This window comes from Apiospora marii (assembly GCF_038362585.1).
Source record: "Apiospora marii strain CBS 49790 chromosome Unknown utg000007l_segment0_segment0, whole genome shotgun sequence".
Classification (NCBI taxonomy): domain Eukaryota; kingdom Fungi; phylum Ascomycota; class Sordariomycetes; order Amphisphaeriales; family Apiosporaceae; genus Apiospora; species Apiospora marii.
The window spans coordinates 679,840-693,077 of NW_027117379.1; the positions used below are offsets into that span (position 1 = coordinate 679,840).

At 53.5% G+C, this 13,238-nt stretch overlaps 4 protein-coding genes across 4 annotated transcripts; 2 read left to right on the forward strand and 2 right to left on the reverse strand.

Annotated features, from left to right (window-relative positions):
* Positions 1-650: 650 nt before the first annotated feature.
* PG985_010624 (uncharacterized protein) lies at positions 651-5,968 on the reverse strand (the record flags this gene model as incomplete). The annotated part of the gene is made up of 2 exons (XM_066830392.1): positions 651-5,671; positions 5,734-5,968. The coding sequence occupies 2 exons, from the start codon at positions 5,966-5,968 to the stop codon at positions 651-653; spliced, it is 5,256 nt and encodes a 1,751-aa protein (XP_066681074.1).
* A 427-nt stretch (positions 5,969-6,395) lies between these two features.
* On the forward strand, positions 6,396-7,823 carry PG985_010625 (pre-mRNA-splicing factor SLU7; the record flags this gene model as incomplete). Its single annotated transcript, XM_066830393.1, has 1 exon — positions 6,396-7,823. One exon carries the CDS (start codon positions 6,396-6,398, stop codon positions 7,821-7,823), a length of 1,428 nt encoding a protein of 475 aa, XP_066681075.1.
* Positions 7,824-8,109: 286 nt separating this feature from the next.
* On the reverse strand, positions 8,110-8,860 carry PG985_010626 (40S ribosomal protein uS4; the record flags this gene model as incomplete). The annotated part of the gene is made up of 3 exons (XM_066830394.1): positions 8,110-8,521; positions 8,610-8,708; positions 8,796-8,860. The coding sequence occupies 3 exons, from the start codon at positions 8,858-8,860 to the stop codon at positions 8,110-8,112; spliced, it is 576 nt and encodes a 191-aa protein (XP_066681076.1).
* Positions 8,861-9,427: 567 nt separating this feature from the next.
* On the forward strand, positions 9,428-10,121 carry PG985_010627 (60S ribosomal protein eL21; the record flags this gene model as incomplete). Its single annotated transcript, XM_066830395.1, has 3 exons — positions 9,428-9,463; positions 9,616-9,683; positions 9,743-10,121. The coding sequence occupies 3 exons, from the start codon at positions 9,428-9,430 to the stop codon at positions 10,119-10,121; spliced, it is 483 nt and encodes a 160-aa protein (XP_066681077.1).
* Positions 10,122-13,238: the final 3,117 nt, after the last annotated feature.

Consider the following 13,238-nt stretch of genomic DNA (forward strand, 5'->3'; position numbering starts at 1 on the left):
CACAACGAGTTAAGTGACCAAGGGCATGACCGATGAGCGAGCAGCTCGTATGCCGTGGCGTACTGCACACTCTTCCTACGTCGCCACCAGGGAGTCATGGTCTTGTATCGTTGTACAAACTTCAGTGGACCAACACCGGTCAACGGAACGATCGTAGATAGTGGTCTTCCACCATTGGGAGCTTATCAACCCATTGCTCATTGAGGAAATGAACTTGAACACGCAAGCAGATGATCTCAAGTGGCGCCTCACGATACCCAGCTAGAGCTAATCAAGAGATATTATGTCATTGTAATTACTACGAGGAGCGGTTGCAGAAACGCAATAGATGAAAGAATACATCGGAACTGCCTCGACCCCGTGAATGCATATTACCACTGCCTAAAATCTATCCAACACAGTCCTGCCAACGCTCTTCGAAGGTCATCTTGCACCTAATCATATCAATGCGAAGACCAGCAGCGGGCCGTAAACCTAAACACATACAAGGACTCCTGGCTATCCAAATCACCCTTTCTATCAACCATTATTACATGTCATCGTCTCATCTCCATTGCACCCAAGGTAATTTGTCACCGAGCACCAAGTAGTACATCCAAAGAAATGCTTCCGGGGCAAACCCCCTCGCTCTTCCTTTCCTTTCCCTTCCCTCACCACTCCAACAAATCCCGCCTCTCCACCTCGTCCACCAGCGCCTGCACCACAGGCGCCACGAGCCCCCGCTCGGTGCGGTACCGCGCCGCCTGCTTCATGCGCGTGTAGAAGACGGGGCAGTCCTTGCTGTCGCAGGGCACCTCGTCGAGCGGCGAGAGCCCCGCGCAGCTGCGGCACAGCTTCTGGACGTCGGCCAGCTTGCGCTCCTCGGCCGCGAGCTGGACCTGGAGCTTCTGGATCGAGGCCGGGGCGTGCCGGCGGCCTTGGCAGCGTAGGCACAGCGCGGAGATGACGGGCGAGGCGTCGCCGCTGCCGCTCCCTTGGTTGTTGTTATTATTGTAGCGGTTCCTGTTCTTGTTCTTGTTGGAGGTGTTACTGTTGTTCGTCTTGGCGCCGCACGCGAGACAAGAAGCCGCCTGCATATACGACTCGAGCGTCGCCTTACGAAGGAGCCCCCCGCTGGCGCTGGTATCGACGCGGCGCACGCGCTGCACCTTGGGCATCTCGTCGTACCAGGCGCGGACGTTGGCGCCGACGAGGTTGAAGATGCGCTCGAGCGGCGGGATCAGGTTCTTGGCGATGTAGTACTCGGCGTCGAGGCTCAGGTGGGCGTGGAGGCCGCTCAGCAGGTCCTCGGGCGCGACGCAGCGGTCGATGAGGCGGGCCCCCGGCGCGCCCGTGACGACGACGTAGGGGACGCGCTCGCCGTACTGGGGCTCGGCGCGCGCGTCCTCGAGCATTTTCTTGGTCGAGATGAGGGCCCCCGGCGGCGGCGGGCCCCGGTCGCTGTAGGTGCCCAGCTTCACCTCGCAGGCGAAGCAGAAGTCCTGGATGGAGACGTTGCCGTGCATGATCTTGCGGCACTGCGCCTGGAAGTACTCCTTGACCTGGCTCAGGTCGGCCGTCTCGAACAGGATCTTCAAGGCCTTCTCCTCGATCATCTGCTCCGCCGGGGTGCCGTCGCGGCGGACCGTCTCGATACCCTTGGCGTCGAAGTCGGGCTTGACCTGGTCGCGCGACTCGTACTTGTATCCCACATATCGTTTCTTAGCCATCAGAAGGCAGGGATGGTACACCTTCTCGAACTTCAGCTTGATCGGCCGAGGGTTCATGTCGGTGATGGTCTTTGCAATCTCCTCGCCAATATCAAAAGCCTGGTCCTTGGTCCGACCTGGGAGGTAAATAAAGAGCGAGTCGGTGTCGCCATAGACCACCTCGGCATTCCACTTCCCAACGGAATGGATCAGGGCAATGGCGCGCTCTAGAGTCTCCCGCCCGGTCTGTACGATACTGTCGGCGATCTCCGAACAAGGCATACGACCAGAGAACGAGGCAGAGGTGTATCCATACGTAACGTTGGCAAGAAGCTTCAGGGCCAACTGTCGGTTGTTCAGGAGTTGCTGTAGTGTCTTGTCGGCCTCGTCTTGCTTCATGCCACTTTTGACCATGACACGAGTCTCGAGGATTTCGGTCAACATCTTTGCCAGGAGTGACTTCCTGACCTCGGCCTTGCTATACATCATGCCGTTAGGGGCAATATTGACGTGGTCCTTGAGCAGCTCCAGGAGCCGGTCCTGTCTCTTATAGTCTGCAAACCCCATCTTGCTAGCACCGCCTCGCCAATTGTTTATGCGGCCAAGAAAAGTTGAGTAACAATAGTTGTACGCAATCATCACACTTGGATACAGACTCTGAAAGTCCAATACCAAGAGCGGACTATTGTAGAACGCGCTCCGCGGCTCCATGACCAGAGGAAGACACTCGAGGGCGTTTTGAGCGCCAACCTGCCTTCTGTCTGGGGAGACCAGCATGAAGTTCTCAGGTTTGGCAATGCGGAACATGATGGACTCCACCTTGAACTGCGAACCTCGCGAGAAGACGGAGAAGAAGTCTACGCCAAGAAGACGGGCCTGCTCGCTCGTCCGCGGAACCAGTTCATTGGCCTCCAGGATCTCGATGTCAAGTCTCGTCCGAGTCAAGTAGTAACGAAGGAGCTTGGCCAGGTCGCGTGGCCTGTGGTTGATGTACCAGTCTGATAATGTCCTCCAGTTGTAGTGCGGGATTCGACGATGGAGCAAGTGCCACACCACGTTCTCCATGGTGTACTGCAAGAGGTTGAGCTCGCCACGCATGGCGCGCCAGACATTGATCATGTGCCTGCCCGTGACCCTGATGGTTGATGTCGTATTAAATCCCCAGCGGTCGGCTTCTTTACCAAACCTACCAAAGGACTGGACCTTCATACGCGAAAACTCGTCACACAGGTTATAGTCGTACTTGAACCTGGCCCTTTCGATGAGATACCCCCATGAGCTGCCATGAACCTCGTAGCCCGTGAGAATATCGGGATCGTGCGTCCGGACTATTTCAACCATTCGCACCATCAAGTCCAGCTCTGAGCTCTCCTCGTAGGTTTCGGCGGTCGTCTGGCGCCGTATCCTCTCAACCATGATACCGTCTTCGGATGAAACAATGATGCCAGACCGGATATCCGACGAGTTAGGATCATCGGCATTGAGGTATTCATCTGACTTGGAACACCAGAATATACACTGGACCTCGTCCTCCTCTGGATTGGGCACTAGCTTTCCTCTCGTATTGACATGAATCTCCAAGCCCATTGTGCTCATGTACTGTGCTTCGAATTGGACGCTTGTGGACTTCTTCTTCTGGGAATACTTGAAACCATGCTTATTCTTGGGTGTTGCCCCTTCGATCTGTGACAGATATGGCTTAAGCTCCGGGTCGTCTTGAATATGCAAAGCAGGTTCTTTGCCATCAATATCGCCTTTCCTATCCTGCCACCACTTTTCAACCTCGAGGCAGCTGGGCGGCGGCTGGGCAAACTCCCAGCTTCGAAGGCTGCATTCACGCCTCTTCTTTCTGTAATTTTCTTCATCTGATGGCCGAAGGGCCGAAGTCTCCAGTCGGATGCCAAATGTTGCCGCGGAACCACCCATCTCATCGAAGTCTGGTAAATAAGGAATGCTATTACTCTCCAAGCGGAACTCTTGTCCTGCGTACTCGCGCATCCGGTGAGGCACGTCCTTGTCTTTGCTATAATACGCATCTTGATAGATGACGTCGGGGAGATTGTTGATCTGCATGGTAGAGAGAACATCCTTCGCCGATGGTGGTGGTGTAGCGAAAACGAAGAAATGAGCGTTTTGCCTTGGTACACAACCCACATCGATATGTGAAGTCGCTTCATCCACTATTTTGATGGTTTGGGACGGAAAGTCGCATATTTGCGTTGGCGGCTCAAGACTTTTGTCCAACGAAACATCAGATCCAGATGGCAACGAGTCCAAGGCCACTTGTTTCTTGTACGAACTATCCTGACTCTGTTGAGAGCTGGTCTGCTGGCTAAGCCGCAGCCGCGTGCTCGGATCGTTTGGATCTTTCACCACTGAAAAGTTGAGAGTTTGATTCAAACCGCCTCCAGAACCCTGGCTTCTCTGTTTGGCCTTCGCCCCTTGTGAAGATGCTGGGGGCATGGACTGGCTAATTGCTGCAGGAGTCTGATCGCGTGAAAAATCCTTAGTGATGCTTGGAGTATGGCCCTCATGATCCAGCGAGAATTTTACTCGCCGACGTTTCGGTTGCTGTTCGCCCTGAGATGGAGTCGGGGGCCGTTTCGTGGTCATATCCAGAGATCCACCCGAGTTTATATTTTTCGCAACTCTACTAACAAGACCATGTTCCCTGGCGATTTCTAACAATTTTCCCGGCACTGGAATTGGAGAGAAATTGCCCGACTTCAGTCGGCTGGTATAGATACCCTCGGGAAACCCTTTCGGCACATCGGGCCCTTTGGGAAGCTTGTTTTGAGTGAGGTTTGAGGGATCTGAATGTTTAGATGCACGTTGTAGACTGCTATTGCTTCGCGTTCCTGAACCCAAGGGTGTCGTTCTTGTCAAGCTTCCTTTGACAGTCGTCCGGCTCCCAAGCCCTACCGCAGAATCTGAGGATTTGTTTGTAATTCGTAGAGTCTCCTCGTCCGAGTCGTCCGAGAACAGGCCATCGTCACCCATGTTGTTCGCTAAGATTTGCTGGTCATCAACAATGATGCTGCTCGTGGGCGGCAACTCAGCTTCGACCTCCGGCACAGGTAGGCCGAGAGATGGACGAAGATTTTGCGGATAGAGGTCCTCTACAGACTGCAAGAGCGTGTTAACAGTGTCTTCTAATGGAATTGGCTTCACGAAGTTGTCAAAAGTGACTTGAGTCCCATCACCCCTCTGGTTTTCCTCCCGAACCATGTCCAGCATCTGTTCCCGGTACTCCTCTTCATGAAGCCACCCAGGTATCTGGGAGTTGCGAGGATCTGCTGACATGGATATCAGGGCGTCAGCGGTAAACGGACTGCTCCCTGGTGCTGGATTCTTCATCCTCCTCTTCCGACGCCTGGTTTCGTCTTTCCAAAGGCCAGCCATACTGTGCACGAGCTTCATATCCGGTGACAAGGGGTGGGTTTTCTCGACAAAGTTATGATGCAGCTGCCTCTCCTTGATATCAAGCCGATTGAGAATATCTTGGACGCATATGTCCACTTCGATGGAGCAATGGCTAGCACGAGGGAGATCAGAGCTATCTGTGACACAAGCAGCTGAAATGGACTCGCTGTGCCAAAGATGAATCGAGTTCTCATCGTCATCATGGCGCGGTACAGGTGCACGAAAGGACACTCTGCGACTTTCGATGTAACCGCAGCCGTAAAGGTTATAATCGGTCATGAATTGGAGAAGGTACTGCAAGTGTGCCTCATACGGCTGGAATTTCCGCTTCATGATAACGCCCTGCTGTAATAGCTCGGCCAGTCTCGTCATAACCATGGGGTTAAGCATGTATATCTTAAGGTAGAACCGGTAGCCCACGTAAAACCCATAAAAGGGGACGCCCTTGGCGAGGGTGATCCGGGCCACGAACTTGGGGTCCTCGGCGTACACATTACGCCGGTAGCTCACCGCCAGGGCATGATCAATAGAGAGGTGCAACCGATAGATGTAAGCACCGACTGCACTAAATGGTTAGATATACTCATGATTGGTACGGGTTGGGGGGATTAAGAGGATTTACCATCTTCAGGCAACAAGCTACCGTCGTACTCTACGTACAGATACGGCAAAGCCCCATGAATGTGAGCACACACTTTTTGTCCGGTTTCCGTCGCGCCAAAGACCCGAACGACAGGAAGCTTCGGTTCCTTACGTATCTGGGATGGTCGGACATCGTTCCGAAGCTGGGGGTCATATTTGGTAGGGGTCGTCTGGTAATGGTCTATGCAATTCAGTCGCACGCGGAAGACGTCCATGATAGCGGCGACTTCCACATGTTGACCGATCCGACGATCATGCGATTGGCGTAACAAAGGAAAACAAACAGACAGCTTCGTTTAGATCAAGAAAATTGTCTATTACTGCCATTAGTGCTTTGTTACGGGCAGTTTATCGAGAGATGCGTCGCGCCCGTCACTTAAAGGCAGTAACACGCGCCTTAGCCAATCGCGTTGTCAGGTGGCAACCGAGCTCCAGCCACAGGCATTAAGTTCTTAGTTACCAAGACTCATCGAAGGCACCAGCCACAATCCGGAACTTTACTTTACTCTTCGCAACCTCTTTGCATCTGCGATAGGCGAAACTGAACGTTGGCATTTGGCATTTGAATGGTGACGAACTAGGTACATTTCCGCGCCTCTAAACCTAATCTCGTTCTCATCCAGCCAAAACCACATCATCATCATGCCGCCGCCACCGCCCCCGTCCCGGCGCAACGACGCCAACACCAAGGCCTCGGCCGCCTCGAAAGAAGAGAACGTCTACATCCCGTCCTTCATCAGCAAACGGCCCTTCTACGCCGGCGAGGAGACGGGCGACAGCACCGACTACCTGGAGCATCAGCGTCTGCAGCAGCAGAAGAACAAGGACGACACCTCGAAATGGTACGACCGCGGTCGGAAGGCCGGCCCCGCGGCGACCAAGTACCGCAAGGGCGCGTGCGAGAACTGCGGCGCCATGACGCACAAAGCGAAGGACTGCCTGAGCCGGCCGCGCGCCAAGGGCGCCAAGTGGACGGGCAAGGACATCCAGGCCGACGAGGTGATCCAGGACGTGCAGCTGGGCTGGGACGCCAAGCGCGACCGCTGGAACGGCTACGACCCGCGCGAGTACCGCAACGTGGTGGAGCGCTACAACCAGATGGACGAGCTGCGCAAGCAGCTGCAGGACGGCGGCAAGGCCGGCGGCGACGGCGAGGAAGGCGAGGACGAAGACGGCCAGAACGCGGGCGAGAAGTACGCCGAGGAGTCCGACATGAGCAAGCACCAGAGCACGGCGACGCGGCAGCTGCGGTTACGAGAGGACACGGCCAAATACCTGCTGAACCTGGACCTGGAGTCGGCCAAGTACGACCCCAAGACGCGCAAGATGGTGGACGCCGGCGCGACGGCCGACAAGGCGGCGCAGCTCTTCGCCGAGGAAGGGTACCTGCGGGCCTCGGGCGACGCCGCCGAGTTCGAGCAGGCGACGCGCTACGCCTGGGAGGCGCAGGAGAAGACAGGCGACACCCGCCAGCACTTGCAGGCCAACCCGACGGCCGGCGAGTTCTACCGCAAGAAGGAAAAGGAGGAAGCCGAGAAGAAGCGGGCGGAGCGCATCAAGGCCCTGGCCGACAAGTACGGCGGCGACGAGCACAGCATGCCGGCCGAGCTGCGGGACGTTGCTGTAACAGAGTCGGAGCACTTCGTCGAGTACGACGAGGCCGGTTTGATCAAGGGGGCACCAAAGGCTGCCGCCAAATCAAAGTACGCCGAGGACGTTTTTGTCAACAATCATACTGCGGTATGGGGCAGTTGGTGGTCAAGCTTCAAATGGGGTTACGCTTGCTGCCATTCCTTTGTGAAAAACAGCTATTGCACTGGAGAGGATGGCATAAAGGCATGGGAGCTGGCTGAGCAACACCGGACCGGGGTTAATCTTACAGCGGAGGAACAAGCAGATCAAGATGCCCAAGCTGCTCTCGAAAAGGAGACCGAACCATCCAAACCTGTTGCAAAGAAGCGTACGGCAGAGGAGATGATGGAAGAGGAAATGGAGGAGTACCGGAGGAAACGTACAGCAGCAGCAGATCCTATGGCAAAATTACTAGGAAAGGACGAGCTCATGCGATAGCCAGCAGACATTTATATATCATATTTAATGTTCACATCACAATCACGGTCACGGTGGTACGGTCAAGTATGTGAAACCGTCATCCACATTGAAAATCAAACAAAAACCTAGTAGTGTATCATTGCTGGTGATGAACTTTTCATGCATTCCGTGATCCCCTGGCCTAACGCCTTGAGCTATGGATGGTACAAGCCCCACGTGCTCTTTGTAAGTGAGACGACCGGATCTCCTGCCCAATAAAAGATCCTCATGAAAATCATTAGGAGTGTCGTAAGGGGAGAGATATTTACTCCTCCTCCTCCTCCTCCTCACCCTCATCGCCCTTCTCGGCAGCCTTGGCCTTCTTTCTTCGGACACGGCCGGGACGGCCGCCACCGAAGGGCGAGGTCAGAGAGAAGTCGATGTGCTTCTGCGAGTCGAGACGGACGATGAACGAGGGGACGTTGACGATCTGCTTGCCGACGCGGATGTGGCGCTGGCGGATCAGGACACGGGCGTGGTGGATGGACTTGGCAAGACCGAGCTTGTAGACGCAAGTCTGGAGGCGGCGCTCAAGGAAATCCTCGACCTTCAGGGCCAGGACGTAATCGAGCTTCATGCGGGACTCGTCGAGGACACCGACACGCACGAGACGGCGAATCAGGGCATTGCCTTCGAAGAGACGCTTGGGGTCCTTCTCGTCGAGGGTAAGAAGCTGACTGTAGGCGAGGAAAAATTATTAGTATTCGATATCTCCAAGGCTGAAGTCCCAATTGCGACTTTGGGGGAAAAGGTGTCAAAACATACCGGGCAGCACGACGAATCTTGGACAGGGTGAGCTGGACACGCCAGACCTCACGCTTGTTGCGCAGACCGTACTCGCCAACGAGCTTCAACTCGGAGTCACTACATGGGGAAAATGCCAGTCAGTTTTTTGATCATCACGACTTAAGCAGAGAACAAGCTCTGGCTCATTGGCCGGTGAATACTGACAGTCGGGCGGCCTCGAAGGGGCGACGGGGGACCTTAGCGGTCTTGGAGTAAGACAGAGGCGCCATTTTTACGACGTTGCTGCTGTCTTTCTTCTTCGGTTGAGGAAATTGACGATGTGAAGAAGAGGGAAGGTGGGATGGGTGCGAAGTTCGTGAGGTAGATGGAAAAAAAGAGGACCACAGGCAGGCCTAAGCAGCACCCAAATTCGTGACCAGCCAAACCCACACACAATTGGCACAGCCCAGACCAAAGTGAGTGCAAAAGCAGTGAATTCGTGTGGTGGATGGTGCGCCGAATCGATAAAGGTGGGTCTAGGGTTTTCCTCTGGCAAGTGGAAAGTGATTCAGTGGGAGCTGGCAATGGCTGGCAGGCACAGCGGCTTACTTAATGGTAGGCCCAGTCAAGTTCATTGGTTGGGGCTTTGGCTGCAAAGGTGGGAGAGACCAAGACCTTCTCGCACGGACCATTCGAAGCGGGCTTTCAGTCTTCCACAAAAAATCCCAGAGACCCTACCAGCCAAAATTCCGTTACCTGCGAGATCCCTAGTCCAGCAAAAGTTCGATCATCTCAGAATCCCACGAACCGAACATCACCACCACCCCCTTCAGTAACGACACCACAACACCGTCAAGATGGGTCACGCTGCAGGTCTCCGCGCTGGCACAAGAGTACGTTCCTCCGAAACCAGAAAAAAAAAGATAAGAGTCAATTTGGGCTTGGTCGGATATTTCGAAAAATCCGATGCAACGCAGACGACGAGAAGATAGACAGAATGATATGACCAGAGGGCAATGACGCTGACCTGATTTCTCTTTTGCAGTATGCCTTCTCCCGGAACTTCCGGCAGAAGGGTATGATCCAGCTGTCCACATACCTCCGCCAGTACAAGTACGTTGCGAATCGAATTGGCCTTGGAGCGCAAGGGAAATTCTAACAATTGGCAACAGGGTCGGTGATATCGTGGATATCAAGGCAAACGGTGCCGTTCAGAAGGGTATGCCCCACAAGGTCTACCACGGAAAGACCGGTGTCATCTACAACGTCACCAAGAGCGCCGTCGGTGTCATCATCTACAAGAAGGTGAAGCACCGATACATCGAGAAGCGCATCAACCTCCGAATCGAGCACGTCCAGCTGTCCCGTTCGCGTGAGGACTTCATCAAGCGCGTCAAGAAGAACGCCGAGCTCAAGAAGCAGGCCAAGGCCGACGGCAACCCCGTCCAGGTCAAGCGCCTCCCCGTTGCCCCCCGTGAGGCCCACGTTGTCTCCATGAAGGACAACAAGCCCGAGACCGTCGTTCCCCTGGCCTACGAGACGACTATCTAGAGGAATTCGGTTGCTTGGGGGTGTTGTGCTGCGTTTTCACTGGGTCTTCGGTCGGTTTGCTTTTTACTCACATCTGCATGGGGTTCTACGAGTATGGATCTCGTCCGGTCCGGTCCAAACTGGACTGATGACTTTCTACGAGCATGGCATTGCAGGGCATGGAGATTTTCAATGCCCATAGGATCATGAACAAAAGAAAAAAGTCACCAATACCCAACGACTCAACTTCATCTTTGTGCCACTTGATGTGCCTCAACCACATGTATATGAAAGGGAGCCTCTCGGAAAGTTGCCCTGATGAGTGCATGCCTTTTGGGTTACGGCAGCCGTTGCAGTGTTTTATACGAGCTGGCCGCAGGAAGTCTAGTGAGGTTCCAGTTCTTGTAGACTACCTTAAGAGAGCAGCCCGGGCCGGAGACTGATGGTGAATAGACCCATGACGAAAGTCAATAATGAAACATGAACGTCCATATCACATCGTGTTGCAATTAACCGTGCTTTTGACATAATTCGCCCTATTACCCGAACGCTCTAGCACTCCGGTATACATTCATCACTACTTCCACCCTTCTCGCTCAGTTTGTCGACCGGTCTAGGATCCATGCCGCAAATAGCCACATGGTATGGAGGAGGTGGAGTCGCATCCTCGTCATCTTGTTCCTTCTCGATGAGTCGATATTGATTGTCATATTCCTCCCAAGATCCATTACTTCTCTTGATGGATACCATAACCCTCGAAACGCCGACTATGATCACATTGTCTCCAGGGTAAAAGGGTAGCGGTAGCCGCGGTGGCGGTGGGCGTTGGTTTCGACGACGCATTCTTGCATTGTGGTTACGGCATGCTCGGCATGCCCGAAGGCCCAGGAAAGTCAGCCAGCAGCGTTTGGGTCTTGGAACGGGGCACATTGTAGTATGCCAAGATGGATTGATGGTCAGCGGCAGAGAGATGCAGGGCTGTAGGTCGAGAACAGCACTCGGCGGTTGTGGTGTATGTATGTATGGACTGACTTGGTTTGTTCGGGTGAGTTCAATGGGTCTCCGATAAAGTTAAGAGCGAGAACAGGGGAAAGGAGGGGACGCCCTCGAATCTGCTCATATCACTCATTACCGAGGTGGTACTGTCTGTTTTATCTTTTGGATACGTGGTATGGCAAGTCGGCAGCCAACATAGTCACCGGCCTCTTCCAGCCATTGCTTACTACGTTTATTCTCAATATCCTTTCTGGACTTGCAGCTCACTTCCAGCCACCGAACACTATACACTTCCGACCACAAGCTGCTTGCTAGCCAAGGATTGACGGGAAGATGCTATCTCTACTGAGAGATCATTTCTGTCTCTGTTGCTTCGGCCTGGCAAACATCAGGGTGCCGTTCGGCAGCACAGCTGCTCTGCTCGTGTATGACACTGCCAGTGTGGCAAACTTCAAGAATTGGCCACGGCAATCTCGACGCAGAACTTCCACTAGTTTCCTTGGGTAGAGGAAGGATCAGTCTACTTGCATACAGATCTAGTAAAGACTGTTATGATACTCTGGCGACAACTCAGTCCAATCAAACCTCTTGTCGACGATGAAGGCCACCACCAATCGCGGCCAGATCAAGTAGACGTACGGCGATGAAGTTGTGGGACTAGAACGCGAGCATAACGCACCACTTCCTCGGGGGACGAGGCATCAAGTTCTAAACCACATGTTCCCTGACATAAGTCTCTCTCGCAAACTCGCCCTTTTGGGGTATATATATGTGACAGCTTGTATCTGTACAGCCCCAGCCAACGACAAATACATACATGCAGCCATCGATACAGCATTCGCTCCCGTTTCCGTTTATGGAAGGATTATGTAGTTGGTACGTATTCCCGTTTCCAAGATAAACCGGCAACCACTCGCCCCGAATCAGGTACAATGATGGTTTGAGGAGTCTCGGATCATGCCCAATCGCATTCAGCTGGCGGAGCCTTCTCTGACACCAACTTCTGGATGCTAGCTGCGATGTGCTACTTTGCCATCGGGCAAAGCCATGGGAGTGTTTGTATGAAAAGTCTTGGGTTCACTTGGGAAGGGTTCCAAAGTTGATGGACTCAGTCCGAGGAAACATGGTCGAGAAACGAGGAGAAAAAGGCGCAATTAGTAGCTCGTGTTTACTTCAAAAATGTGATTTTATTATGTCGAAAGATGTGACAATCGTTCGCTTCGCAGAGGCCAGTGACGGCTCCTGCCCTTCTCCGCAGTAAGTACGTTTGCAACTACATGCAGATGTTAACTAATTACAGATTGCTTGGTACCGTGTGTGTGTGTGTATGTGCGTGGTCAGGTTACGCTATGCGTGTCCGACATTGTCGTACGTCCACCACACACACAGCTAGCTTTGCGCGTATATGTGGCTATGTGCATCTGCAAGCAAAGCAAAGCCGCGAAACAGCTTTGCTGATTATATCAACGCTCCAAAATATTCCATCCAAACCCCAGCTTCCTCGGCTCGTCTGCTGGGGAAGACATAGTTACTATACCATTAGGTACCAAAGGTTGAATGATTCAGAATTCGACGCCCTTTTTTATAGCTCGGACCAATGCCAGAAGCAATGAGAGCACATGTAAACTCCTTGAACCTGCCAATGAAGACGAAGGGGCACCCGCGGACGGGGTGCGCTCGCTACACGTATGCATTCAAATGCAAGTGAAAGGCGCTGCTCCCAACTCATGAGAATCGTATAAAATGTGAAAGAACCGAGATTGATCTCGGCAGAGAGTGAAAAGGTCGTGAAGAGACCAGGGGTATCTGAATTGAAGAGAGTAGGAAAAATTGCTCGTCATCAGAACAGACTGGGGCAAGTTCTGACGCGAAGAGAAGTTGGTATAGTGGTGAGAAGGCGATTCGTGCGTACAAGGGATTCCAGTTAAAAAGGAGGGATCATGTCCCTGATAGAATGGGTAAGGGCATCAGATGTTATTTATAAGCCGGGATAGGCACCTCCAGGCATCCCACCACCGGGCCTACGGGCAGGGCCCAGTTGGAAATCAGGGTTATCGTTAAGTGCATTGACCCCATTTTGGTTTGCTGGCTTTCGTGGTGGCATTTGACCATAGCCTCCGGGAGGAGGTGGTGGTTGGTATC